This window comes from Salvia hispanica, chromosome 3 (assembly GCF_029641045.1).
Source record: "Salvia hispanica isolate PSC_SH4W2 chromosome 3, Shi_PSC_v1, whole genome shotgun sequence".
Taxonomy (NCBI): domain Eukaryota; kingdom Viridiplantae; phylum Streptophyta; class Magnoliopsida; order Lamiales; family Lamiaceae; genus Salvia; species Salvia hispanica.
In genome coordinates, this window is record NC_142694.1 from 14330469 (window position 1) to 14358326 (window position 27858).

Consider the following 27858-nt stretch of genomic DNA (forward strand, 5'->3'; position numbering starts at 1 on the left):
AAAAAAACATCAACAGGAAAATGTCAACAAAGTTTCAACGGTGGCCAAGGATTGATGCTGTGTTGATACTGTGTTGACATCAAAATCTTGAAATTTTACATTGCATTGATATTGTATTGAAGCTTTGTTGAGGACTTTTGAGTTTAGACCATATATAAGTTTGCATTTTTATCTCTATCACGTAACAGGATATATACGTCGACAATGCACCACTAAATTAATAAGTATTTCTAATTCAAACAAAATAAAAACATTTAGAAAAATAATGAAATGGAGAGTATCTAGTTATTAGAGTTTTTGTCCAGTTGGACTATCTAATTTTACCCCCTTTTATTTACTTTCCAAAATTGCCCTTCTGTTTCAATCAGCCGCGTTTAAAACCCTAATTTCATTTCCTACTCTTCTCAATCTGGACATCGCTGCGCTCCGCTCTCTCATCCATCGGTAAACCCACATTTTTAGGCCTCCCCACTGACTGTCTTCATTTGATGTTTAATTTGTTGAGTTTGCTAGGCTTTTGTGATGCATAAATTGATCTTTGTTCGAATTCGTAATTGTTTTGACCAAAATTGATTTTGGTAAAATTACGTTCACTGTATTATTTTAGGTATATGCGTAGTTTATGTTTATAATTTTATCCGGATCAAAATTGTTGTCACATTTTCTCGTTTTTATGATCTTTAGCAAGAATGAGTCGCTCTAGCAGAACTCTCTATGTTGGCAACCTCCCCGGGGACGTTCGTGAGCGTGAAGTGGAGGATATTTTCTACAAGGTATTTATATGTTAATGCGAGTTGCTCATTTTATCCAACTTAAGCAGCTGTGCTAGAATCGAGTTTTAATACCTGGATAGTTGATTTCTATATATTAGATAGATTTTAGAGTGGAATCTCAATTTTGATACTGTTCAACTTCATGTACTGGCAGTATGGACCAATTGTGCATATTGATCTTAAAATTCCCCCAAGGCCTCCCGGCTATGCTTTTGTTGAGGTAAGGTTTGATTTATTTCTGAGTTTTTTGTGCCTTGGAGCTTCTAATCTCTACCATTTCATGACAGTTTGAAGAGTCTCGTGATGCTGAAGATGCCATACGAGGGCGTGATGGCTACGATTTCGATGGGCATCGCTTAAGGGTGGGCATTGTTTGCGCTCGTCACCTTTTACTCACCTCTGTTTGCTATGTTAATATTTATGATATTTGGTTACAGGTTGAGCTAGCACATGGCGGGCGCGGAAACTCATCATCGACAGATCGTCGTACTGAGAGTCGTGGTCCCCGTGGAGGAGTTTCTCGGCGCTCAGACTACAGAGGTGGGTATATGAATTCATATGTAAATGTCATCCAATGTTGAAGATTTTGACATTACTACAATTTTCTCATGGGGATTTAATATGCCAGTTTTAGTCACCAGCTTGCCTCAGTCTGCTTCATGGCAAGATCTTAAGGTAAGAGTGCATTTAGTCAACAGTCTATGGTCATACACACCACTTAGCTAGTCATTAGTCTTAAGTCTTATTGTTATTATTATCCAGGATCATATGCGTCGAGCTGGAGATGTCTGCTTCTCACAAGTTTTCCATGAGGGTAGTGGTAAGTTTTATATCAATATGGGTATTTCTTTTGATTTTTTTGACAGATTAACTAATACATATTGCTAGCTTATAATATTATATTCTGGGTCCATCCATGTGTCTCCGGGGTATTATTTTGGCATTTCTATTTGTGGCATATTTTTCTTAATGTGAATGCAACTTCTCTTCCCTCAGGAAAGACAGGGATAGTAGACTACACAAATTCTGATGACATGAAATATGCTGTGAGTCATATTGCTTCTCTTCCATTTCTTATGAAACTGATATACATTTAAATGACTACTTTCTCTGTTTGTCCCCTTACTTGAGCAATTCTGGCCATACATTTGTACCCGCCACATTCAGTATTGATTTTTCTTGTCCAATGCAGATCAAGAAGCTCGATGGTTCTGAGTTTCGGAATGCCTTCTCACGGGCTAGAGTACATGTATGACTAATGTTCAAGCTTCTGCATGGTTTTCTTTTTTTGGATACCAGATTGCAATTTCATATAGGAGATTAGTAGTATCTCATAAAATCTTTCTTTTTTATTAGGTCAAGGAATATGATTCCAGCCGCAGCCTCAGCCGCAGCCGCAGCCGCAGCCGTAGCCGCAGCCGCAGTCGCAGTCGCAGCCGCCCGCCTTACTCAAAAGGCAGGAACAATGGTCGAAGCAAGAGCAAAAGTCCAAGTGTTGGCCGAAGCAGGAGCAGAAGGTTCAATGCTGTTTAGAGGCAATTCATGTTCTTTTATTGGTTTGTCAACATCTGTTGATGGGATTATTTTCTTTGATAAATCTACTTGCAGCAAGTCGCCTAAAGGGAAATCATCACGCCGTTCAAGATCTCGGTCAAGATCTGTTTCTCGATCTCTTTCTGGATCAAAAGCGCACTCTTTGTCGAGGTATAGTATACTTGTCTGGGTTTTTTTTACTGAAGAGTGTGCTTTCACTTCTGCTCTGTTGGTTGGCAAACGTAGCAATTTTTAATGGATGCAGTTTATTGTTAAAACATTTTAATATATTGTAGATGATGACGACATATAATATTACTACATTTCTTCTCGCACAACAAAAGTACTCTTTAAATATTCTTGTTGATGCGTCCAAAAAATTAGAACTGAAATGTTCTTTACAATACTAATGTTGGCTAAACATGTACTGTTGCTGATCCTTTAACTAACTAACCCAAAACAAATTTAAAATTTGGGATATGGACAGTAAATTTTTTTAGACAAAGCACAAAAAAATAGATTTTAGGTTTCTACTAAGTAACTTTTTTATGTTGATTATAAAATATCTATCCTGACATTTTCTACTAGTAACATTTTTATGTTTATTAATGCAAATATATTTCTCGGATTTTTTTTTGTGTTTTGTTTTGTTTTGTTCAGCAGTAGAATCCCCATCATTAATTATAACAGTTGATGCAAGTAAACTAATTGTTCCGCAATAGTCCCAAGTACCCCAAACTGTATTTCGTTACTAGAGCCAGCAGTTGATGCCAGTAAAATATTTGTTTGAACTATTTGAATAAACAAAACATGACATTCTATTTTTGCCATTGAAGGAGTCTACTTTTCTTGCCTCTTCCCTTTTGTCCCTTGCCCTCCCACTTTTGCATCATGTATGTGGTTGTGAAAAATATGTCAGCTGTCAAAGGATCACTTCTCTTTATCCTTTGCAAACGTGGAATTACTTTCTCTCTTGTTCCTAGATATGGATATATGCGCGATCTGGGGATTGCATATTAGGATCTTGTTGGGTAAATTGGTTCAGTTGGCTACTACTCTTTTGGGGTTGGAGGTATGATGCTTTCTAGATGGTAACTTTGGAATCCTTCTCGATGTCTCTGTTCTAATGAGCATCGCAAATGTCCAATGGGTGCTAGATTGGGAACATGAAGATCATGGATTACTATGGTGAAGCTGGATATTGGACTAATTGAATAAGAGAACACCTTTTTGCAGTGGAAACGTTTAAACCGTCTGGTGCTAAGCTTTCAACTCATTCTATCCGAGTATATATTGATTCTTTTGGTATCTTTGCTAATCACATGTTCCAGTGCCAAGGTCGTTTCTTCTTTGATAGGTTACTTGCTTGTGTGAAATTAATATTTTCATTTTTGTTTTTCTTCTCATGTGTATCCTAAATGTTTGTGAGTTTCCTCTTGCCCAATATGGTCACGGTCACTATGATGTGGAAGTGGCAACAAGGCTCTTGGATCAAAGTTTTAAAGAGGGACTAGTGGATATTAAATTGGGTTGTTTCTGGACCTTTTGCAGATCTCCTTCAAGATCCAGATCCCCGAAACCAGCTGTAAGTTTAGTCCTACTTCAGTAAATTGTCACTCTCTTATTTTTCGCCATTCTGGATACATATAATATGAAATTATTTTCAATCTAAATTCGGGCATTTTATGTAATACTGTCCAACATTATGCTTTTTATATCTTCGTCCCAAAAATTATAACATCCAGAAACATACAAGTGCAAGTCCCAAAAAACGGGGTTTAAGCAGAAGCCTTAGCCGTAGCAAGAGCCCAAGCCAGAGCCGAAGCAGGAGCCGTTCCAGGTTTACTTCTTTCAGATTCGTATGTTGTGGCCATAATATGATTGATCTACATTCTTGATGTTAATTATCGTTTTTTATTTTTAACAGGTGAATTAGTAATTTGATGGGGAATTAATGCTGCAGTGCTTTTGCTAGTTAATCCTGCACTAGAATTTGCAGTAAATCAAGAGAAACTACAATGTGTTATGACTGATTATCAAATTTCTAAATCTCTCGTGTTGTTTGAAGAAAATTTTCTGTTTCTGCAAGACCGAAGAACCTATGTTTTTTTTTTTTAATTTTTGCAAATTGTAGCTATATCGTATGTACTATTGTTGTTGATGACTTCAATTATAACTTACGAGCCCTTGGTTCTCCGTGGACTTGAGCTCACATTTATGCGACAGCAGTTTACGGTTGAACACCTCCTCTGCTGGACTCTGTGCTCCCATGTCAATGTTTTATAAGTGCTGGCTTCATTTTAATTTAATTTGGATCTCCATGCTTGAAAATGAGTTTTGTTAGTCACAGCTTGTAGGTGCTGCAAAGTATGAAAATGAGTGTTGTAGCAAAGTTGGGTTGCCTTTTGTGGCCTAATTTGGAAGGAGTATCTGGTGTTAGATGTGGTAGAGAATTGGGTTGGGATATTTGAAAATTCTGAGTATTATTGCATATTGGAGTGTAAGAGAATGGCATGATATCTGTTACAAGTGGTGAGATTCGATTTGGAGTGGTGATGGCCTATCTCAACTACCACAACTTTAAAATGTTTCTTATCTTGTTTGCACATGGGATATGAAGGTCCTGTGTTGATGGCGATGGATGTTGGAAGTGTCCCAAAAGAATTTCATGTGATATTTCGGTGGTAGGCCTAGACTAATTAGCGGATAATTTTGATTCGAGTGAGGGGTGGGGGTGGGGATTATAGGAAAGATTTGTGATGGAAACAAGGTCACAAGATGGATGGAGGAATCGCGATATTTTGGGAGTCGAAACTGTGATTGAAGACGGTTGGATGGATAAACATCTCTAGTCTACAATGCAAATGCGCGAGAAACAAGGAATACGGACTATTCATTTCGATGCGTTGTAAAGGATTGCCCCCTTGCTGGAAAGCTTGCCTCGGATCATTCGGTGTGCGTGCCTCCACCCCTATACCTCACGTGGAGATAATTGATGATGAGGCTCTGAGAAAGAGATGAGAAGGAAGTGGCAGTCGCGTTTGAAAAGCAGTATCGCAGTGATGGAGATGGCGACCGAATGAAGAGGAGGAGGAGATATGGTCTTGTGGGCAGTGCCGGAGCAAGGATTTTAATCAATGGAGTACTTATTAAGTTTGTTGAATTGTTCAGTATCTACCATGTGGAATTAACTTAGACATAAGTAATACAGAGATGATAATGAGATGATTAGAGGATGGTAACAAAAACTAGAGATATAGTGACAATGTCAATATTGAAACAATTAAAGAATATATATATTTTTTAATAAAGAGCATAGTATTAAAATTAATTTTGCTAATATAACATAATTATTTATAAAAAGAATAAAATAAAATTCTAATCTAGATTTTTATTAATAAAGAGCATATCATTAAATTTTTTAAAAGAATATATCATATTATGAAATATTTATATTACTTTTTTGTGCAACTCCACAAGATCCAGTTTTTGGATTCACAATTGGAGTAAGAGCACTCCCAATGGGGGTGGCGAAAATCCGGCGAAAAATCGCCGAACATCGCCGGATTATCGCCGGCCGTTGTGGTGAAATCGGCGATAATTCGGCGATAATCTTACCGTTATTTCGCCAAGCGGCGTTTTTTCGCCGGATTATCGCCGAGCGATCGCCGGCCACTGTGGGCGACGCTCGGCGATAAATCGGCGATATTTAAATTTTTTTTTTTTTTTCGGCCCAACGGCTATTTTTACATCCCACCCCTATAAATATTTCCTCCACTTCCTCCATTCATCACCCATAATCTTCATTCTCTCCATTTTCAATCTCTTCTCCCAATCTTCAATCTTCATCAATCTTCCAAAAATTATGAGCTTTTGGAAGAAAATTTTCCGCTCGGGTAAGGGTAAGGGTAAGGGTAAGGGGAAAGAGTCGAGTTCACAAATTCCCAACACGGATGAAGCAAACGAGCAGTGGATGCACTCGTTGTTGGCGATGGGTTCTCCTCCCGGCCAACTTCCATACGCGGGTCCGTCTCCTTTGCAGACTCCTCCGGCGCGGAGACTTTCTCCGTACTTCAACTCTGCCGGCAGAATGCCCTCTCCAGCCGACGATGTGTATCGGCCCCAGTTCGACACCCCCGGATCAACCCCAGGCGACCAAGAATCTCAGGCCGCGACACTGAGCGCGGAGGACTTCGAGGTGGAAGAAACGCCCACCGAGCCGCCTTCTAGGAGCGGGAGGGGGAAGGCGCCGGCGTCGTCGGCTGCGACTGATACGGGTTCCGATGAGAGGCCGAAGCGGGTAAGGACTACTTACACTCTGCAAGAGTCCGAGCTGATAGCCACCTGCTGGGCGGACACGTCACAGAACGCGGAGCGCAGCAACTACCAGACTGAGATCATATTCTGGGAGCGGGTTGCCGCGAAGTACAGGAGCCACAAGACTGCCTCAATGAAGGACCATGGCAGCGAGGCGATCCGTCGGCATTGGGAGCGCCTCATGAGGGACTGCGGCCACTTCAACGGTATTTATTCTAACTTGTTGGCGAACATGCCCAGTGGCCAGAACGAGCATATGGTCCGAGATGAGGCCATGCAGAGGTATTGTGGCCAGTACTTGTCGAAGGGGTTCAAGTATTGGAACATCTACGATAAGCTGAAGGATCTCCCCAAATTCCGGACGGGGATGCACGTCGCGCTGCACGGGAAATCGGTGCGCTCGCGTCTTAGCGTTTCGGAGAGCGAGGGGAGCGCGACCCACATCGACTTGAGTGGGGATGGTCCGCACGAGCGCCCGGAGGGAGCGAAGAAGGCGAAGGGGAGGCGGAAGGGGAAGGGCACAACGTCGGAAGTCGAGTCGGAACCCCACATCGACTTAGAAAAAGCCACTTATTCGAGCAATGTCGCCAATCTGACGCAGATGTACACGCTGTACTTCACCGGCGGCGGGACCCCTGAAGAAAAGGCGGCCCTCTGGAAATGCATCCAAAGCCTGCAGATTACGATGGGCCTCGATCCCGACGCCCCTCCGGCCCCTCCGTCTTAGTTTTTTTTTTTAAATCTTTGTTTATTTGCGTTTTTTATTTGTAGTTTTTTTTTTCTCGTTGTATTATATTTTTCAATGATTAATACAACGATGAATTGTTCATTATTAGTCTATTTATTAAATACATTTGTAGGGAAAATTAAATAATATAAAAAATAATGATGTAAAAATGAAATGTTGAGTTAGGGAGAAATAAGGGAGAAACCAATGTAGCAGTTGGCTAAAAACTGGGGATAAAATGTGATGCTGATGTGGCGCTGATGTGGCAGGAGTTAGGAAGAAATACGGGAGAAATAAGAGAGTGCCATTGGGAGTGCTCTAAGGATTATAGAACATTTTTCCACAATATTCACTTTTTGGATCCACCGTTGGAGTAAGGATTATAGAACAATAAAATATGAGTAAGTTAAAAACCCAAAATATATTGGTTTGAATTTGAATGGGAACAATGGAGTAATTCACAATTGATGAATTCCATTTTATGTAGTACTACTACTCCATTTGATATTATCATGTTGGAATATAGTAGTCGATTATTTTACATAAAGAAACTTCCCTTTTGCAATAATTTATACCCTATTGCCGCAATTATATGCAACTTTTTCAACACGTGCATGACATTTCCGCTAAACCAGCAAATTTTATTCCGTCACCAATTCATCTCCAACCACAGAAATACTTTTGCAACGTCAGTCCCTAATTTATTCCAAATTTGCCAAACACGCCCTCTCCCGCAAAGCTAGAAAACCTCCACCACTCTCACTCCGCCATTTCCAGTTTTCCACTCTCTCTCTCTCTCCAACCGCTCGCAACAACAATGTGTGAAAGCGCTTTCTCGAGCCTCTCCGACGACGTCATCCTCAACATATTCTACAAGCTCGCCGACGATCCTAGGGTTTGGGCTCGGATCGCCTGCGTCTCCACCAAATTCTCCGCCCTAATCCGGACCGTCTGCTGCAGAACCAAATGCGCGCAATCGATCCCCGCCGTCGTCTCCGATCTCCACCCGGAGGCGGCGCCGCCGAGCGCCTGGTCCTCTCTCTACAAGCTCTCCGTCTGCTGCCCCGGCCTCCTCCACTCCGGCGTCCTCCTCGAGAACTCCGATTTCGGCCTCGAGCGCGAGATCGGACCCGATCAGATTTATCAGGAGCACCGATTGTCACGAGCGGCGGAAACCGCCGGAGAAGAAGTTGCTTCTTCCAGCAGCCGCGATCGGCAACCGGTGGTCTCCGTTCCTGATGGCGTGTGGTCGCTTTACGATGATTTGCTGTTTGATACTCTGTACAGCGACTCCACTGCGCTGGCGGCTGAGGCGACGCCGGAAATGACCGAAATCCAGCCTGAGTTGGCGGAGACGGAGGATCGGAATCCCGACGCCGCTCCTTGTAAGAAGAGGAAGATTTCTAGGTCACACAGGTCGCATTTGGCGTCGGGGATTTGGAATCTGAGCCGTGAGCAGGGGAATAAGCTGCTCGCCAGCAGATTCAAGGGGGATAGTCTGTACATTTGCGATTGGCCGGGGTGTGTTCATGTTGAGGAGAAGAGGAATTACATGTTATTTAGGGGGATTTTTAAGAATTTCAAGCAATCGAGGGTTTGGAGAACGATCAACGATGGGTGTAGGAGCAGGATTGATTTGAATTGTGCGTTTTGCGCGTCGAAACAGACATGGGATTTGCATTCATCGTTTTGTTTGAGGAGATATTTTGGCTTCCATGACGACGGGGAGCCAGTCGTTAGAGCCTATGTTTGCGAAAATGGGCATGTTTCCGGAGCGTGGACTGATTGGCCTTTGTACACTTGAACCTGCAATCTGCTTGTTTATGGGTAAAAAATAGTAGAATATAGTTTTCTTTAGCATTAATTAGTTATCCGCTTTAGTTACATTTGTTGTCAATGTTTGTTATCTTATGACTCTTTCAAGATATATCTATGTTTGTTTAGTTTGTGCAATGGGAGTTGCATACATTATTTGAGCTTTGCAGTAATAAACTTGATTTTGATAATATGTCAAATTATCTTTGGAGTAACCTGGAATTTTGTTTTGATATGGAGTGATTCTCAGCTTGGTTTGACGCAGTTGTGAAACTGTATATCATGGTCTTCTATTTGGAGAAGTGTGGAGAAACATAAGAGAGGATTATGTATTGAAGCCCCTTGCATTCCTGACTTGTGACTTCTTGATTTTGACCTTGTTCGATGAGCTTGTTTTCTAATCATAGGAATTTGGCTTTAGTGAATCTGGGATACTGTTAAACATCTTGGCCTTGTGACCAGTCGCATGACCTTGTTTCATTTTACATATATCAGCGTTCATGGATGAACTTGGTTCTTGAATCATAGAAATTTTGGTCCACCTAAATTAGGGAAACTATGAATTATTTTGGCCTTGTGAAGTTGTGACTGACCACATGACCTTATGTTTTATACTCAACATTTGTTAATGAACTTGTTCTCTAATCATAGAAATCTTTATTCGGTGATATTGAATCATCTTGACCTTGCGGCAACTCTCAGTCATCTCGACATTACCTTCTTGTATTTTGAACTTGTTCTCTAATCATATGGACTTGGTGGGCTAATGTGTTCCAAGCTCTGTTCTTTCTTCCAAATTTTATTGATGGGCTTGTTCTACACTTATAAGAAATGTCTGTTCAACGAAACGTGAGGAACTTCCAATGTCGAAATCATCTTTGATTGATTATCATTGGTCTTAGCATAGCCCCTCCGAATTCTTCCATCTGAACTCTTTGGATTCTCATCATTTTCATTCTTGCTGTTAGCTTGTACCAGCTTTTATAGTTTTTGTCTGTTTGCTAGTATGATTTAGTATCATACTCCTACTACTTACTAAAGTATACTTGCATTATAGTGTTGATTAAACTACTTCCTGTTGAACTGCATGATTTCGACGTGGATGATGGAATGTATATTCCTCTATTATAATGGGAGATGGAGGATTGATATTTTTACAACTATAAAGCTACTAATTTTAATTTATATCCGTAGTGCGAGGGAGCCTTACATATTTCATCTTCTTGTTACAAATATTACTGGTTTCTGGTAATTTGGTTACGTATGGCATGTCTAACATTGACACTTTAGATTTGATGTCTTTACATATCGTCATTGGTGCCTGGTGTTAATATTATTGGGTGAAAAAATTATGCTAATTTTTTTAAAAATGTGATAGTGTTACAGGTATGTACTTACAGCTATCTATTTTGGGTAAGGCTCGATCCATTGTATTGTGTAATCTGGTAATTCGTGCCATATCTATTTAATTAGTTGATTACAACTTGGTTGTTGTGTTGCGCGGGCTTCATTATTGGTTTTCTGTTCCAGATGAAGATTTGATTTTGTTTGTTATACACTCGTATAAGTATAATAATGCAAGCACAATTATTAAAAAAATTCCAACTCGCATCGTGAGCCTCTCAGACTCAGACCCAAACAGCATGACACTAGGCTAGCATCAACAATCACCACGTTAACACGAAAAGTGTAGCCAACATTGGTGAGGAGTTTCTGAAGCATAACAGAACTTACCTTTGAGATCGCTACATAGAAAACCCATAGAAAGAAAAGGGGCGATTGCAGAAATAAATTCAAGTAGTTAAAAACATTGATACCAACTCGAAAGCATCAAATTTTGGGTTTTCTATTCAAACATGTACACACAGTCATTGTGATGAAACCATACAAACCAAGTACTTGAATTCGTTACAGGCATGATTCTTGCTTATTTATATCATATGTAGTGCACAAGAATATCCACACAGCAAGAAATTTAAAAAAAAAGGCACCATCAACATTCAACAACACTTAGAAATAGCAGTTGCATTACTTAGTATTCTTCCTTGGCTTTTTCACTATCATCACCGAGCAGTGGGCATGATGCGCGCAATAGTCGCTTACACTGCCTAAAACAGCCCTGCACCGGCGATTACACGTTTCAATATTAATTTAAAAAAGCCATACAAAACTTATTTACTATTCCAATGGTCAAAAGAGGGATGTTTACCTCTTTATAGCTCCATAACCATGGCTGCCAACAACGAGCACAGAGGCATTATGCTTGTCCACTGCGTCGCACAGAGCATTCCTAGGATCGCCCTCAATAGCCTCCATTATCACATCTTTAACCTGATTAAAATGTAATCAATCATAACCAACACTTACAAATGACTATCCTGTTGCATCTTCAAAGCAAGATTTACAATAGTTGATGGCTTGTTTGAATACTAAATAAGAGGAACAAATCGAAAACAGTGGATATGCAGTTGTGTGTCATGTAAACTAGTTCAAAAATGGAACTTCCTCTGCAATCTGCACTAAACATTAATCACGTAACCGAATTCCAAATGTTATTCAAAGCAAAATATGTACCGATTTAGCTGCACAAATTTCTTTGGACTTTTCCATAACTCTTGAGGCAATGATCTTCAAATCCCTCTCAACGTAAGGTAGCACCTCAGCAGCACCTAAAACACAAGCCACAGAAAACGAAATACTAGTAAATACTACTCCATATGCAATCAATCGAATCTACTATAAGCTTTTGTGATCAATCAAAATGCGGCAAATCCAAAATTGTCTTTGATCTTCCACTAAAATACCTAGCGATTTCAAAATCAAACAATGATCTAAATCGATCGTAATTAAAACCTAATCAACAAACGAGTAAGTATGAGGAAATTAAAAAATGACGTACCAGGTCCGGTGAGTCCGACGGCGGTCGTGGCGGAAGGCTTGGCGTGCACAATAACAAGTTTGAAAGGTGATTTTTCCGGCGCCGGCGAGAAGAAGTGTTTCAGAGTCCATTCCAAAGCGTAAAGGCTATGATCGCTGTCGTCAATTCCAACCACCATCACGGATTTATCCATCTCTGCAACGACTCGACTCGAGCTTAAATTTTTTCGAATTTTATAGAAATTAGTTATAGCACTTGCCTGGTGTAGAATTTTCTGGGGGAGAGGGGTATAGCTAGTGATCAAATTCGTAAATGAAATATAATCTAATTAAAAATTGATTTTCGACAGTTGAAACCGGACTCCGCAGCCAGCGTTTTCGGTTTTCTTGTTGGCGTTGGAATCGTGCTAGTGGGACCCGCCACTCAGTTTGCTGGCGCCACGCAGGATTGCTCAACGTGTCAATTCATTCTTCATTATCACTACAATTTTAATTAAAGTTTCTAAATTGAGGATTATATATTTACATTGAAAAAATCAAATGAATTGGTTGCGCTTTTAGATGTAGACCTCATTCAGAATTACTATTATATTTGAGAGTGCATCTTACTAGTTCAATACTCCTACTTAATATTTTCATTTCAATATGGTAATTAGAGTTTTGTAAGATAATGAAATAATAGTAATATTATCCTTCCGTGAGTAACTTAAGTTGTGCATAAATTTTAATTGTAAGTCTAGGGCGAGTAATCGGACTCAATAATAGATACTCCCCCCCCCCCCCCCCCCCCTCATTAAGAGTCACACTTTTGCATTTGAGTCCGTCCTCAATTAAAAGTCACACTTACCATAAATAGTAAATAGGTCTCATATTCCACCAACTTAATTCACTCATATTTTTATTATAAAATCAATATAAAAAATGGGTCACACGTTTCCCTAACTTTTTCAACCAACTTTTCTTTACATTTCTTAAAACTCGTATCCAATCAAAGTGTGACTCTTAATCGGGGACCGAGGGAGTATCAGTTAGAGACGTCACCCACCAATGTTTATCATGTGGAGTGTATGCAGTGGCGGACACAGTAAGAGGGGGTGAGGGGCTTAAGCCCTCCCCAAGAAGTTTTTTTTTTTGTTTTTTTTTACTTCTAAAATTTTCGAAAGCTATCATAAGCCCCTGCCAAATCAATGTTGCTGAGGTCTAAATCTATAAAAATCAAATGGTAGGATGGGCTGAACTGAATCTGAAATAAAAAGTTGCAGAGAAAATAAGTAATGACGGTTGTGCAGCGTGAAGAAGAAGACTCAATTTTAATAAATTTAATATATTATAATTGTATTGAAACAAGTGATGAGCTATCATCTCTTTTAAGTGATGCGGAGTCTCACTTATTTTATTGCCTTAAAATATGTGTATTTTGTGTGAAAGTTTCTTTTTAAACATAATTCATTTTCTTGATTACTTAGTTTTAAAAAAAGGTTAGTTAATTTTAAATTAAATAATATTTCCTTCCCGACTAAAAATTTCTTTTGAATCATAATTCATTTTCTTCCCATATCATCGATGCAAATTTAATAACTGTTTACTGAGTTTAATCTATAATTCAATTATTCTCTTTTATTCTTCTTTTTCCAATTTTATGCAAAATTAATTTTTTTTAATTTGTCATATTTAATTAATACGTGACTATTATGTTGGAAATATGACAAAAGACATGCTATGCAATACATTTGTAATTTAATATGATTCAAGTACTCTATATTATTTTATAGATAATATACGGTACCATTTTGATTATGCATTAGACTAGTTTTATTTATAAATATTAATGCATATCTTATACTAGTATTTGTTACGGATGTTAATTTTCAGATAACACGGAGGTTCAAAATTTCTACAGTTTTACATTCATATGAGGGGTAATACACAATCATCTATCATTATAAACTAAAACGATTGAAAAATGACCTATGTATTTGGTTGTCCGATTATGTATTAATTTTTTTTTATCTTAATTCTCTATCTCTACGCACACAATTCAGCCCCTACTAACAAAATTTTATGCGTCCACCACTGAGTGTATGAGACTTCTTGGGAGCTCAGTGTTGAAAAAGCCTGAAAACGTGAGCAAAAGCCTCTATATTGTGTTGGTTGTATGTAAGTTGTACGCAATGATTTGAATGAGCCGCCTCTTTCAACTCTTCAACTCTTCAACTCTTCATCCCAACCCAGAATGTGGTATAGTAACAGCTTAATTAACCGGCTTCACGTCAAACTATTTTCATTTTCAAATTACACCCTCCTCTGAGTCTCCCATCCAACAACCGACCAAAATAACACATCTCTTCAGTTTATGAGAACGCATGTGTAAACAAATCACAACTTTGGATGCTCTCCATTTCAAGGAATGTTTTAAAAATATGACTAGTAAGTGAACCCAAAAAGTTAATGGTTCATGGTTTAACTGGTCTGATCGGTTCAATCAATGATCGGACCGAAATATTATATAAATATATAGATATAATAAAATATAGATTATACTCTCTCCGTCCACTCCATCAGGGGCGGAGCTAGGATATTTCACTTGAAGAGGAGCAAAAATATATTATGTAGAAAATTTTTATGTATTTGAGAGGAGCGTTTATTGTATTTTGTTAATATAATTGAGAATTTATATATAAAAATACAATAGTGTTGAAGGCATGAGGGGGGCATTTGACCCTGCTCCAGACATGCTGGCTCCGCCCCTGCACTCCACATTCTTGAATAACATAAGATATTAGGAGGAGTTGTTAGATGGAGTAAGTAAAGAAAAATATAATGGAATATTTTAATGAAAATTAAGGAGGAAGATTTTATTTACAGGTGGACGTCTTGAGTGGGATGGTGGGAGTATATAATTATTTTATTGACGAGTTAGGTCACCTTACTTCCAATTTCTTTGAGTGGTCGGTTCATTGCTATTACAGAGAAATGAGTGGTTTTTTTAAAAAAAAATAAGATAGCCTTTCTTCATCACTTTTTCGCACCCTTTCTTTTTAATTTCAGTCTCCCTCTCTCTGTCTATCAATCTATTGTTTCTTTACAATTTGCCGCCTCTCTGTATCTCATTCTCTTGTATCAATTTCTCACTCTCTCTATATCAATTTCTCTCTATTTTTTTCTCAATTTTACAGCCATATTTCTATCAGATTCCTTTTCTCTTTTCTTTAAGTTTCATCTCTATCACTTCTCTCCGTATTATCAATAAGACCGATGTGTGTGAATTGGTCATAGCGGTAGAGAGGTTAAAATAATATCTGAAACCAAAGGTTTCAGGTTCGAGTCTTCCATGGCGTGGTCTTAGAGCATCCACAATAGACGGACTAGCCAATAGCCTAGCACTAAGACTAACCAAAAACACCTCTTGCCACATCATCATCATCAGGACTTTGCACAGCCTAATAATAGGCTAGCACTAGGACTAGCCGACGCCCTAGCCAAGCAAACAAATTATTAACAAATACGTAATTAAAATTTGACACTTACGGATAAAGTGCAACCATTTTATTTCATAAAAAAAACATACATAGTTCAAAATTAAAAAAAAATTAATCCAACAAAAAAAACATCTTCAAGTTTCACACACGCGTCCCTCGTCTCACTAGTGGGAGTCCCCTTGGCAAATGATGCAAATGAAATGAAATGCAACGAGCCGTATATATAAAGTTGGAAATAATAATAATAATAATAATAATAATAATAATAATAATAATAATCCGCTCGCCGACTGTTAGCCGATCGCGTCAGCACCATAGTGGACGAGCGATCGGCTAACGCCTTCACGCCGCGGACGACCGCTCGTCCACTCCGTTCGTCCGACCCGCACTCGCCGACTCCAATAGCGGACGAACACGACGCCTGAGCCGCTAGCCGGTCGCTAGGGCGTGCGTTCGTCTGCTATTGCGGATGCTCTTATATTTATGTTCATTTAACCATAATTTATAGTAAAAAATAATTTGTACCGGTTTGTCTGGTTCACGATTTCCAGCTGAACCAAAAAGGCTAAACTGTGAAGAGTTTTTTTCATGCAAACCGTATCGGATCGGACATAGTGTCAGTTTGCGGCCGAATCAATCGGACCTGCCGGTCCGATCAGATTTTTAAAGCACATTTTCAAGTTTTTACAAGAGTCCAAATAAATCATAACTTTTCGATTCTATCAAAATTTATCAAACAAGTACTAATACTCCACAATTTAGTGTATTGGATGTGTTTTTGTTATAGGAGAGGAAGGACTTTTAATTAATAAATATATTTTGACATGTTTATAAGCGGATGTGATTAAATGAATAATTGAAATTCTATCATAATCAAAGCAAATCTTAGCCATTGTGTCTTGTGATGTAACCGTTAAATTTATATCACGCGTCATCTAATAATGTAGATTGTGCAGTCTAATAATGTAGCTCGACTAATAATGTAACGTGTTTTAGTCTAATAATGTAGATTGTGTAATGTAATAGTGTAACTCGGCTAATAAAGTAACGCTTTTATTGTAATAATGTAGGTCGGATATTATTATCACAACCAAGGCTGAGATTTGCTTTGATTTTTGACAGAATGTTACTTATTGACACACCAATGTTTCTAAGTATATATTCTAAAAGTTGCACACACATCGATTCCAACTAATTTAGATTTTAGAGTATTATTACCTATAAAATTAAATATGACACATATTATACTTTGATTACTACTATTTCATATTACATGCTCTTGAATTTTCAACTAATTGGAGGGAATATGTGAGCGTCTTATCAATCTAATCTCAATTTAAAAAAAACGTCAATATGAACGTATGAAACCAAACATTGAAAGAGGCTGTTTTGCCACTAAAGTGATTCCAAGAACTACATTTGTCATTAACACTATCCAATTCTATAGTCAATCAAGTTGCATCCGAATAAGTATTATGCAGTATTTGGGTCCGTAAATAGCATATTCTTGTTAGTGCTATTCTTATGACTACTCAAACTCAACCCACGTCTAAAATAAAGTTACTAAAAAAATGTTGATTATTACTTATTAGCATGGAAATCAAGTATATCCACTCTTAAATAAATGGATGTGACTATCAACAATGACTACACTCCAATAAATGGATGTGACTCTCAACAAAGATCTGCCGCTGATTTTGATAAATTTGTTGAATTAATTCGACACATTACAATTACACATAAATTCCACAATTTGTATCCGAGTTATAAAAAAAAAATTAAAACGAAGACACATGTAGCACGCCTTGTTATATTCCAGTATAAGAAAAAAACGATAAAATGAAACAGATACTAGTGTAACACGCTTCTTATACTCCTTGTGAGTTATTTCTATAATATAAAATGGAACAAACAAACAAATAATAGGTACTGTAATATAATATGAAACAAACAATAGTGTAACACGCCGGTTCATTTTTGTTAAATTATTAAATAATATTTATATTTCAGTATTGTTGTTATTTTAAATGAAACAACAATAGTGTAACACGCCGGGTCTATTTTCTTAAATTTTGAAAATAAAATTTCTGTTTCAGTATTGTATGTTAATTACGTTCACGTGGTAGAGAAATGATTAATAGCCCAAAATTAGAAATTGAATTAAGCAGATAACTAACATTCCATGTAAAATGGAGTATTATATAAACAAATCCAAAAACAAGTCCATTTGATGTAAAATACACAAAACTGTGACGAGGAATCCCACCTTCTCTTTTCTCTCTCCTAATTTCGTCACCTCCACTGCTCCATTCGCGCATCTCTTCTTCCTTTCTTTTCTCCTTATCTTCATCACTTTTTACTCAATTGTTTTGTGTCTAATTAGTTTACTTTCACGGAAAGAAGCAAAACCAGAGATTAATTGGAGAGATCAATGCCAAATTCGGGATAATGAAGTTCTGTAACGAATACGAGGAGATGATGCAGGGGTTGGGGCAGAAGAAATTGCCTCGGATTGGCTGCGGGAGCCTCAACAATATTTTGGAAAGTTGCAGAAAACAGCTCCTCCATTCACATACTGCTGATGTTCGTGACGATCAAGCTAATGCGGACGGGGTTTCTGCTGACTCACAGCCCTGTTCAGGTCATTGATTTAATTGAGCTATCGTTTTTTCAATGTAATTTGTTTTTTTGTGAAAACGTGGTTTATATACAATTCATTCGTATAGAGTTCGATGTTGACTGAGTTTTTGAAACATGACGACCGTTTCTGCTGCCATGAATTGTGATAATGGCTTCGAGTTAGTGAGATCTGTTTAAAATGTGGTATAATTGATTTGATCCTGCAGTTTGATTTGTTTTTTAGGTTGTTCGTGTTGATTTATGGAGCCTCAAGTAGCTATCATTAATTCAACTTTTTGATCTGTTTTGTTAGTAAAGTTGCTTATAGTTGGTTTGGGCAGAGGCTGGATTAGGGTTGTTGTTTCTTACTAAATGGATGATTTGGTACATTTGTTACTAAGTATGGTTGTGGAATGTAGGTTGATATTGTGGTATTGTGCGCTTTTAATTTTATTGGAGTAGAGTTATGATTGCTTCTTTAACTCATTGTGTTGCTGTCTAATTTAGAGTTATACTATATTTCATTCTTGCTCAAATGAAGTGCTAATGGCTTTGTTTAGACATCTTTATACAGTAACTAATGTCTATATATGTATGTTGGTTGCTTGCTGAATCTAAAAGAAGTAACCTTGTTTTAGTGTTTGCTTTACAATGAGTGACATACCATTTGTTTGCTCTTGTCTTTTCTGATGCAAACTTTGGTGGGTTACTTAGTGTGCGAGGGGACGTTTTTCCCTCCGCTTCTCAAGGAGATCCGTGGAGTAGTTGGATTTTTCAATAGCAGAGCGCAGGCACTGCTTGATCGTCACCTACCATCTGGTTGCTGCAAGTGCTTTCTATGGTTGGGAGATAGATTACTAGGAACTGATGTTGAGCTTATTCAAGAATGTGAAACTCTGATTGCTTATGCTACGATTAGCACCATTGCTGTGCGCAGATTGCTCCAAAAATACGATAAGGTACTTCCTACCTGAAGTTTGCCACATTTTGTTTTGATAAATTGTCAAGAGATCTTATCTGCTGATTATATTTGACTACAGATTCATTATTCTAAGCAAGGTCAAGCTTTCAAGTCGCGTGCTGTAAGCATGCGGGTTGAGATCCTTCAGTCACCTTGGCTCTATGAACTTATGGCTCTCCACATAAATTTAAGAGAGGCTAAAGCAAATATGGGAAGTGCTCCTCTACAATTAGATGGGTTCAGTCTGATATTCGACAATATGAAACCATCTCTCTCATTTGAGCTCTTTGATTCAATCAAGCTCAACATTGAGTTAACCTGCTCGATATGCTTGGTGAGTAAATCTGATAACTGATGCTAAAGAAAACTATGTGTAAAGCATTAGTAAATCTTGATCTTAGTGAGTTTACACACCAATAATAGTAAATCTCAACTTTTACATACATATTCTGAACCAACTTTGAATAACGAGTTTGTTTTCCCTTATTCTTCAGGAGACGTTATTTGATCCCGTATCTCTTGGCTGCGGTCATCTGTTTTGCTACATGTGCGCATGTAAAGCTAGTTCAGTGAGTGTAGTGGACGGGCTCAAGGCAGCTAGCGGGCGTAAGAAATGTCCAGTGTGCCGTGAGGTAACTTGCAACCTTACATCTAGGCTGCCCTCGACTTGTTTTCTGGCTTTGTTTTTGGTTTGTTACTTGTTTAGTAGTCATTTTCTTTGCATAAAAAAGAATGCCTAGGCTGCCTCTCTCCAACATTCATGAATTGATTGATCTCAGGTGGGAATATACGAATCTGCTGTGAATTTGGAAGAATTGCATATCCTATTGAAAAGAAGGTAAACACATAAATCTACTAGTATTACAACGTTGGCATTAGATTGATGCCATTAATTTGGACAGTTGGCCTGAGTATTGGGAAGAACGCCGCAAAATGGAGAAAGCAGAGAGAATTGAGGAGGCAAAGCAGCATTGGCAGTCTCAGGCAGCTCGATTTATGGGTATTTGACTTCTCAATCCTTCCCTTGTAATTATCATTTTTTCATTTTCTTTTTGGCTGTATATAAGTTTGTTGATAACCATTGGATATGTAACATGTTAATGGTGCATATTTTTTTTAAATTCATTTTACTTGTAGAGTTGTAGACTTGTAGTTATATTACATCAACACGCTTTGAATTTCCACATTACTATAATCATACAATTAACTCTCATTGTATTTTTGTATGTAGCTTGAGATTTTCTAAATTTAAGTGACCAAGTTACAAGTCAACTTTTACTAAAAATTGAATGGATAACATTTCCTTGTATAGTCATACATGGACTAAAATCTACTCCCCCCGTCATACAAAAGATGTCACACTTTCCTTTTTAGTTTGTCCCACAAAAGATGTCACATTTCCATTTTTGGAAAAAGTTCTCTCTCACATGAATATAAAAACAATATTTTCTCTCCATTTAACACACAAAATAAAAACTCCTAAAATCTCGTGCCGTCACACAAGTGGTGTGACATCTTTTGTGGGACGGAGGGAGTAAGAAACAGTACGGGGGTGTTCGGTTTGCAAAATTGTAGTATCTGAGATTAAATTTGTAGTGTGTTTGGTTTGTGAGATTCAATCTCACAGTTCAATTCTAGATGGATAATCATGAGATAGTTAGTCTTAGCTAACCCCTTATGATTAAAATAATCTCACAACTCAATCCTATATTAAATCTTGGTATTATTTTATCTTGAAAATCGAACACCACTTGTGAGTACTATAAATCCAGTCATTCTTGATAATGGTAGGACCTTATATGACTCATACGAATCTTGAGATAGATTTGCAAAAAATCGAAAAAATATTAGTATAATTTTAAACAAAATACTGCCGTGATCGTTTTGACCATAGTTTTACCACTTTTTTGTTGTTGTCATGTATCCATTCACTTAATACTCCTACTCCATAAAGAAAAGGCATTAGTACATTTTATCAAAAAATCATTGCATACTATAGTTGATAATTAAAATTCTTTCGACTTAAATCTATTTAGATAGTGTTTATCTCGCACCTATTCTCACCTAAATTATATTGCGCGGAACAATCAATTCGCAATAAGCCAATAAATACGCCAATTTCTGAGAAACTGTTTCAATCATTTGATATCTCGGTTATAATTATGAACTATGAACTATGCATGCTGTCTTAATAGTATTAAACAAAATACTGCCGTAATCGTTTTGATCTATGGTTCTACTTTTACCACTTTTTTTTCATCTATTAATATATGAAAGTCATTGCATTTTATCCCAAAAACCATTTCATACTATAGTTAAAAAATTTCGGTCGACTTAAATTTAATTAGATAGTGTTTATCTCTGGTGCACTTATGTGAAAGGGCCTTCTCGTACCTATTCTTTCCAACCGAAATTGTATTAACAATCAATTCGCAATAAATATGGTTTTAATTATTTTGAGAATAAAATATTTTATTATATGATGTATCATGAGGACTATACATGGTACTAGTATGTTACCAACTCAACATAAAATAAGAAATAAACTATAATACTTTATTAATAATAAAGTCTTGATATTATTAATTTCGTATCTACCCCGTATGTTAGTGAAGGTTCAAACTTCGATGTATATATGTAGATGGCACTAGGTGAAAAAAGTGGAAAATACTATAAAATATCGACTTGGTGCCTTGTTTCAATATTAGTGCTTCGACTCATTACAATCTCCATAATCACAGATTAATTATGAGCACATATGCAGAATGAGGACATCTGTAGTCACGAGAATAATACATCTAAAATTAAAAAAACAAAATTAAAAGTAAAGATGATTGCACTCCAATATCTTTAGATATTTTCTTATGAGTGGCGAGAGTTAAATGGGAAGTAAAATCTTATAATTATTATATTTTTATTTTTATTTTTTTCATGAAAAATTATTCTCTAAGAAAGAAGGTATTCAGAAAAGTATTATACTTTTGTATTTTGGAATGCATCTTATACTATTTTTTTATTTTAAAAGTAATTTATCTTTTTATATACTTTTTTTTTATAGAATTTTATTACTTTTTGAATGGATATATTTCCGTTTTAAAAAAATAAATAGATAATAGTACTCCCTCCGTCCCATTAAAGATGACCCACTTTCTTTTTTGGTTTGTCCCAACCAAAATGACCTATTATTTAAAATGGAAACCCCTTTATCTCTACTTTATTCCTTTACTTTACTCTCTTCATTTAACACACAAAAAGAAAGAGGTCATCTTTCTTGGAACGGAGGGAGTATATTTTTTTATATACCTTTTTTTATCGGAGATGCTCTAATAAGGGATAATTTGCACTTCACGGTTGACATGCTACGAATTCAATTCCAAACTATTATCCGTAAATATCCATGGCTTATAAAATGGGAATCCATCTCATTCTGAATTTTACACTGAAATATTTCTTAATTTTTTTAAACGAAAAAATTGAACACAACAAGAGGATCGTTGTTTGAGTCGGAATTAGATTAAGTGGTAGACAATAGCTAGTGGGTTTTCGAGATTCTACGCCCACTATCGAGGGTTGCCGTAAAACACAAACATCTATTTATAATATCTTAAAATCTACTGAGAACTAATCTAATTGGTGGAACTATAGGACTACGTGTTTTTTTTTTTTCATTTTTCAACATGATTTTAGATATTGTTACAGAGAATAAATATCTTGAAATAAAATATGCGAGTCCATATATATTTCTTGCCATCTTTTCGATTCCTTTTTAGACAAATTTAATTTTTAGATTTATGTATATTACAATAACATGGTTAACATTCTTTACCATGGTTAACATTAACACAAAGAATGAAAGTTGAGCGAGCCTATTTAATCATGAATCGTTTCTGACTATAATCATTGCGTCAAACATTAGCTGTTATTGGGTGAAGCAAATTATACTAGTAATATTTTTTTGGTTGTGTGTTAAATATGGAGTAGTAGTAATTAGTTTCTTCCACTCAAAAGAAAGAAAGTGATTGTTATATTAATTACCCTATATTTTATATATCTCAGTGGTAATTTAATGATGATCTCCAACAACCCACAACCACTACCCACATATAGTCGTTTTAACATTTTAATTTTTAGTATAAACTTAGGCACTTAGCCCAAGAAAACATTAATTTTGTATCTATTGTATCCATTATTTATAGGATATACTCATTTTCAGATTGTCTCATATCCTATTATATGTTTTTTAAACATTCACATAATACAAAAATAAAATTAACACCATTTTATAACTTTCTTAAAAACACATATTCAAAAGAGATATATGTGTCATAAATAATTAGATAAAAAAAAGTAGCATAGAAATTTGAATGCCAAAAAATAGTGGTGTTGTAGTCATACTGTACATAGGCATTGCTAATAAACAGTTTGTATTAATTAGTGTTTAATTACATTAGCTAAAATAACGATATTTAAATTAAATTAGTGTTTAATTAGGAAATACATCAACAGTTTTAACTGGTTTTATATCTTAATCATTACATCATAGAAGAATAATTAATTGTGAGGTGCTAGTCAATAAATTTTGATTCGTGATTTCCAGTGACTAGTTCATGTTGACCTAATTTTAAAACAAAGTAGTGTGTCATCAAAGATTGCACCAAGGAATAATGTCAATTAACACTCCATATGATATTTTCTTAAGAGTGATTAGAGATAAAGAACTTTTCTGATTGACTTGGCTTTAGCAGCACTGGGCGTTAATTTTTGAATAGTCCAGCACAATAGATTACTTTTATTTCATTTGTTAATATGGCCTTTTAAAACATATATACTCCCAATATTTATGAGAAGAGAATTGTATAATCTTAATTCACTCAAATATATAACTGCGGACATTCAAATTCTTAGCTTATTTCTTTAATACTTTTAACTAGGTTAATTTCACAGATCGAAATAATTGTCACGGGAACTTAAAAATATCTAATCTATTAAACCAAAAGGCAAGAATTAGTCAAGCGCGGCTGAAACTGATTTGTAATAAAGTAAGTAGTATATACATATATAGATAAAAATGACAAATTAAGCATACTTATGAAGTTGTACTAAAATATAAAGAAATAATAATATACTTGTAATAAAATATTACACTTAGTATGAAATATGAATGGATAAAAATGAAAAAAAATCACCATTATTGTAGAGCTTATGGTTGAAGTCATGTCAAGTAGAAAGCATAATTAGAGAATCAACAATTTCCATGTGATTTCCACACCAGAATACAGTTTTACTTCATTTTTTTCTCTCTCTTTTATATTATAATTTTGCATAGTTTTCGATTTTCTTTCAAAATATGCTTAAGAAGACCTTTTTTCTTTCATATTATCCCTATTATTTACTCAAAAGAATCCACGCCATAGTAACATACTCCCTTCATCTCTTAACAAGAAACACACTTTGATTTGACTGAGTTTTCAAAAATTTAAAAAGTTAATAGAATATAAAATTCTTGTTATTCCCGTACAACTGAAAATGAAAAACCAAGACAATTAATGACAAATGGAGAAAGTATTTATTATATAACTGTATCCTTGTTTTCTTATGTAGTACGCCAAATCTATGTGACCACCTTTTGGCAGGCCATTAATAACATTTTACTAGTAAATATAGAAGTTATGGAGGCTAGTAATTTAATTGTCACCATTTAATGCTCAAATACTATTACCATATTACCCATTCTACTTAGTTATAGATTCTTTTTTGAATCATTATATTTGGACAAATATTAAAAGTCATTAATTGCTAGTTTATTTTATGCTTTAATCGGCTGTACTACCAGTTAATAATGATTTATTCTCGTTAATCCCCATCCTTTTGATTTCGTTATTAAAATTAATTAGTCAAACATATTGAAGTCAACCACTTTCATGATTTAATTACAAAATCATAATGACAATGTGATTCTCATACATTAATTGAGTCCCAAGGGAGAAATGAATTTGACATTATGTGTGAGACTGAGTGTGTAAATTATGAACATAATAGATACTAAATCAATATCAAAATTGAACCAAACCAAATAAATTACAATATTTTGATAATAGAAAAAGAAAATAGAAAAAGCATAACACAAATGTGTGAAAGAGAAGCTTATTTTGGGCATGAGTTAGCGTGAAGTTCTGAAGGAGAAATTGACTTTTTCGGGTGATTCATATCCTTTAATACACATATACACGTCATTAAGCCGCAGTTAATGCTGATTTCACATGTATTTCCTAAAGCTATGCTATTGCTATATATAGGGATTACTCATTTTCACATCATTTTCTTCTTCTTCTTGGAAACAGAGAGAGAGTCTCTTCAAGTTATACATACATACATACATATATCATTTCACAGAGATATCAAGAGAGAAGGTATTACTATTAATTATGAGGAAAGGGGAATAGATATATTTAATCTAAGATGAAGTTCTGCAAGAAATATGAGGAATACATGAAGGCACAGGGGAAGAAGAAATTGCCTGGGGTTGGTTTCAAGAAACTCAAGAAAATCTTGAAAAGATGCACAAAACAGCCTCATCATTTAGATGCTGCTCTTCTTACTGATCTCAATCTCAACAATCATACTTGCCCACAGCATTGCTCAGGTTCCTTATCTCTCTTTCATCACTTTTGTTTAGATTTGGTCAATTTTATTGGAATTCTGTTAATTTGTGAGTTGATAAATATTCAGTTATATCCGGGTATGTTTGGCTCAAAGATGACAGCTTTACTTTTTGTGTTATTGCTTATTAGTGCATCATTGCTTGCTTATAATTGTTTCAAAGCGGAAGATATATGTATTATTATGGGAGTAGTGCAAATTTAGGACTTGATTATTCCAATTAAAATTAGGACTTGATTACTCCCATTAAAATGAACAACTCCTAAATTAGGACTTATTAATCCCATATTGCAAATTAGTTAGAAGTGAAAGTAAGACTAGACATCCAAAAAAATAATTTTGTGCATGCTCACATGTTGATATTGTTGGATTTCAGCAATACTTCAGGATCAATAATAAAAACACACACGAACATAATTTTATTAAATTCTCAACAACGGTGTACGAAACATCAACACACAACACAATGATGTACGCAACACCAACACAACACTACGACTCTTGGAGGACACACCTCACAAGACACCCGAGGTCCGAGAACACACCTCTAGCTCTATGAGGATGCACCTCACACACTAACTCTCGTACACACTCACACACTCTTATCTCTCTAATTGTGTTAAGAACCGACTCTACCATCCCTAGAGAATTCTAGCACATCTACTAATTATTTAATATTTATTCTAGCTAATCTACTAATTATAATATGTCTCGGCCATTATAGATTCTTCACCTAAGTCAGGTGGAGATTTATTCTCAATAGATATTAGCAAAACACATAACCAGGTAATTCGTCAAAGCCACAAGATAAATGGACTCGTATGTTTACTGACTTGTGCAGTTTGTGATGGCACATTCTTCCCTTCCCTTCTTGAGGAAATGTCTGCAGTAGTCGGATTCTTCAACGCTAGAGCGCGGAGATTGCTGCAGATGCACCTCTCATCTGGCTTGAGCAGGTGTGCCATCTGGTTCAAAGCCAAGCTCAAAGGGAATCACATCAAGCTCACTCAAGAGGGCCGCGACTTGGTCACCTATGCCATCATCAACGCCATTGCAATGCGCAAAATACTCAAGAAATACGACAAGGTATTTCATACCTCTATAAAATCATCTCACAAGTCTCATCATTAAACATTTTCTCATATTTCCTACAGATTCACTACTCCAAGCAAGGCCAAGCTTTCAAGTCACAAGCACATAGCAAGCACATCGAGATCCTCCAGTCGCCATGGCTCTGTGAGCTCATGGCTTTCCATATAAACCTCAGAGCGTCGAATTCTACCAGCTCAAGAAACTCCACTGCACTGTTCGAGGGATGCTCCCTCATGCTGAACGACGGGAAGCCCTCTTTGTGCTGCGAGCTCTTTGATTCGGTTAAGCTTGATATCGACTTGACCTGTGCCATATGCTTAGTGAGTTGCACCACATTCCATGCTTGTGTGTTTGTGCTATGTTTTAACCACTGGTCAAACGTTATCTGCAGGAGACGTTGTTTGACCCTGTCTCTCTTGCCTGCGGTCACATGTTCTGTTACATTTGCGCGTGCAAAGCTGCTTCAGTGAGCGTCGTGGATGGTCTCAAGGCAGCTAGCCATGATCAGAAATGTGCAATATGTCGCGAGGTATTGCTCCCTTACCTTGGTCATACATTCCTCTGGCAATTCTTAGTAATAAAGCCGCGTTTAACTGATTTCAGGACCGAGTATACGAAGCTCCAGTGCGTTTGGAAGAGCTGCATATTCTATTGAGGAAAAGGTAATCAATCTCCAACTGGCTTAACTGGTGGTTTATTCAAAATCAAGCAAAGTGTTTTCAGCCTTGATTTTTTCCTTTCTATCTCAGCAGTTGCCCGGAATATTGGGCAGAACGACGTAAAGCAGAAAAACGAGAGAGAGTTAAGCAGACGAAGGAGCATTGGGAGTCCCAGTGCCGCCTATTCACAGGGATATGAGCTGAGCTTAATGGAATAGTTCTATTTTCACATCCACCTTTTGTGATCTTGTCTTAATATGTATAAACCAATCTAGTTCAACCAAATGGATGATTGTTGACTCAATTAGCATTTCCTGAAGTTACAATGAATTAATAATAGTATCTC

At 36.5% G+C, this 27858-nt stretch overlaps 5 protein-coding genes across 7 annotated transcripts; 4 read left to right on the plus strand and 1 right to left on the minus strand.

The window, feature by feature from the left end:
• The first annotated feature begins 307 nt into the window (after positions 1-307).
• Positions 308-4547, plus strand: LOC125208889 (serine/arginine-rich splicing factor SR30-like). Of its 2 annotated transcripts, XR_016137127.1 has the most exons (15): positions 308-444; positions 685-773; positions 928-993; positions 1061-1135; positions 1211-1313; positions 1402-1448; positions 1536-1593; positions 1770-1819; positions 1966-2022; positions 2130-2290; positions 2382-2477; positions 3290-3378; positions 3464-3891; positions 4052-4146; positions 4234-4547. XR_016137127.1 is itself a non-coding variant. In XM_089068495.1 (14 exons), exons 2-14 carry the CDS (start codon positions 690-692, stop codon positions 4235-4237), a joined length of 930 nt encoding a protein of 309 aa, XP_088924621.1. In that variant the 5' UTR covers positions 308-444; positions 685-689; the 3' UTR covers positions 4238-4547. The 2 variants fall into 2 exon arrangements, 1 of the variants encoding a protein (XP_088924621.1); XM_089068495.1 differs by lacking the exon at positions 3290-3378 and having other exon boundaries at positions 3858-3891.
• A 3516-nt stretch (positions 4548-8063) lies between these two features.
• Positions 8064-9303, plus strand: EID1 (F-box family protein). The gene has a single exon (XM_048119281.2). It carries the CDS (start codon positions 8168-8170, stop codon positions 9152-9154), a length of 987 nt encoding a protein of 328 aa, XP_047975238.1. The 5' UTR covers positions 8064-8167; the 3' UTR covers positions 9155-9303.
• A 1686-nt stretch (positions 9304-10989) lies between these two features.
• On the minus strand, positions 10990-12373 carry LOC125215496 (Adenine nucleotide alpha hydrolases-like superfamily protein). The gene is made up of 4 exons (XM_048116925.2): positions 12065-12373; positions 11740-11834; positions 11375-11496; positions 10990-11284 (listed from the first exon to the last, which is right to left on the minus strand). The coding sequence occupies exons 1-4, from the start codon at positions 12234-12236 to the stop codon at positions 11194-11196; spliced, it is 480 nt and encodes a 159-aa protein (XP_047972882.1). The 5' UTR covers positions 12237-12373; the 3' UTR covers positions 10990-11193.
• Positions 12374-17767: 5394 nt separating this feature from the next.
• On the plus strand, positions 17768-20314 carry LOC125212238 (E3 ubiquitin-protein ligase NLA-like). The gene is made up of 6 exons (XM_048112340.2): positions 17768-18162; positions 18855-19099; positions 19181-19435; positions 19596-19733; positions 19881-19939; positions 20004-20314. Exons 1-6 carry the CDS (start codon positions 17970-17972, stop codon positions 20107-20109), a joined length of 996 nt encoding a protein of 331 aa, XP_047968297.1. The 5' UTR covers positions 17768-17969; the 3' UTR covers positions 20110-20314.
• Positions 20315-25416: 5102 nt separating this feature from the next.
• Positions 25417-27816, plus strand: LOC125220122 (E3 ubiquitin-protein ligase NLA-like). 2 transcript variants are annotated; one of them, XM_048122258.2, is made up of 6 exons: positions 25417-25744; positions 26603-26847; positions 26916-27173; positions 27245-27382; positions 27457-27515; positions 27603-27816. In XM_048122258.2, exons 1-6 carry the CDS (start codon positions 25561-25563, stop codon positions 27709-27711), a joined length of 993 nt encoding a protein of 330 aa, XP_047978215.1. In that variant the 5' UTR covers positions 25417-25560; the 3' UTR covers positions 27712-27816. The 2 variants fall into 2 exon arrangements, with proteins under 2 accessions (XP_047978215.1, XP_047978216.1); XM_048122259.2 differs by having other exon boundaries at positions 25421-25744; positions 27606-27816.
• Positions 27817-27858: the final 42 nt, after the last annotated feature.

Coding starts and splice junctions, on each gene's coding strand:
- LOC125208889 (XM_089068495.1), top strand. CDS start 690: ATGAGTCGCTCTAGCAGAACTCTCTATGTTGGCAACCTCCCCGGGGAC. Junction 2,023..2,129: donor TCTCACGGGCTAGAGTACAT/GTATGACTAATG, acceptor CTTTTTTATTAG/GTCAAGGAATATGATTCCAG. Junction 2,291..2,381: donor GGCCGAAGCAGGAGCAGAAG/GTTCAATGCTGT, acceptor ATCTACTTGCAG/CAAGTCGCCTAAAGGGAAAT.
- EID1 (XM_048119281.2), top strand. CDS start 8,168: ATGTGTGAAAGCGCTTTCTCGAGCCTCTCCGACGACGTCATCCTCAAC.
- LOC125215496 (XM_048116925.2), bottom strand. CDS start 12,236: ATGGATAAATCCGTGATGGTGGTTGGAATTGACGACAGCGATCATAGC. Junction 11,497..11,739: donor AAATTTGTGCAGCTAAATCG/GTACATATTTTG, acceptor CATTTTAATCAG/GTTAAAGATGTGATAATGGA. Junction 11,285..11,374: donor GGTTATGGAGCTATAAAGAG/GTAAACATCCCT, acceptor TCGCCGGTGCAG/GGCTGTTTTAGGCAGTGTAA.
- LOC125212238 (XM_048112340.2), top strand. CDS start 17,970: ATGAAGTTCTGTAACGAATACGAGGAGATGATGCAGGGGTTGGGGCAG. Junction 19,734..19,880: donor AATGTCCAGTGTGCCGTGAG/GTAACTTGCAAC, acceptor GATTGATCTCAG/GTGGGAATATACGAATCTGC. Junction 19,940..20,003: donor CATATCCTATTGAAAAGAAG/GTAAACACATAA, acceptor TAATTTGGACAG/TTGGCCTGAGTATTGGGAAG.
- LOC125220122 (XM_048122258.2), top strand. CDS start 25,561: ATGAAGTTCTGCAAGAAATATGAGGAATACATGAAGGCACAGGGGAAG. Junction 25,745..26,602: donor TTGCCCACAGCATTGCTCAG/GTTCCTTATCTC, acceptor TGACTTGTGCAG/TTTGTGATGGCACATTCTTC. Junction 27,383..27,456: donor AATGTGCAATATGTCGCGAG/GTATTGCTCCCT, acceptor AACTGATTTCAG/GACCGAGTATACGAAGCTCC.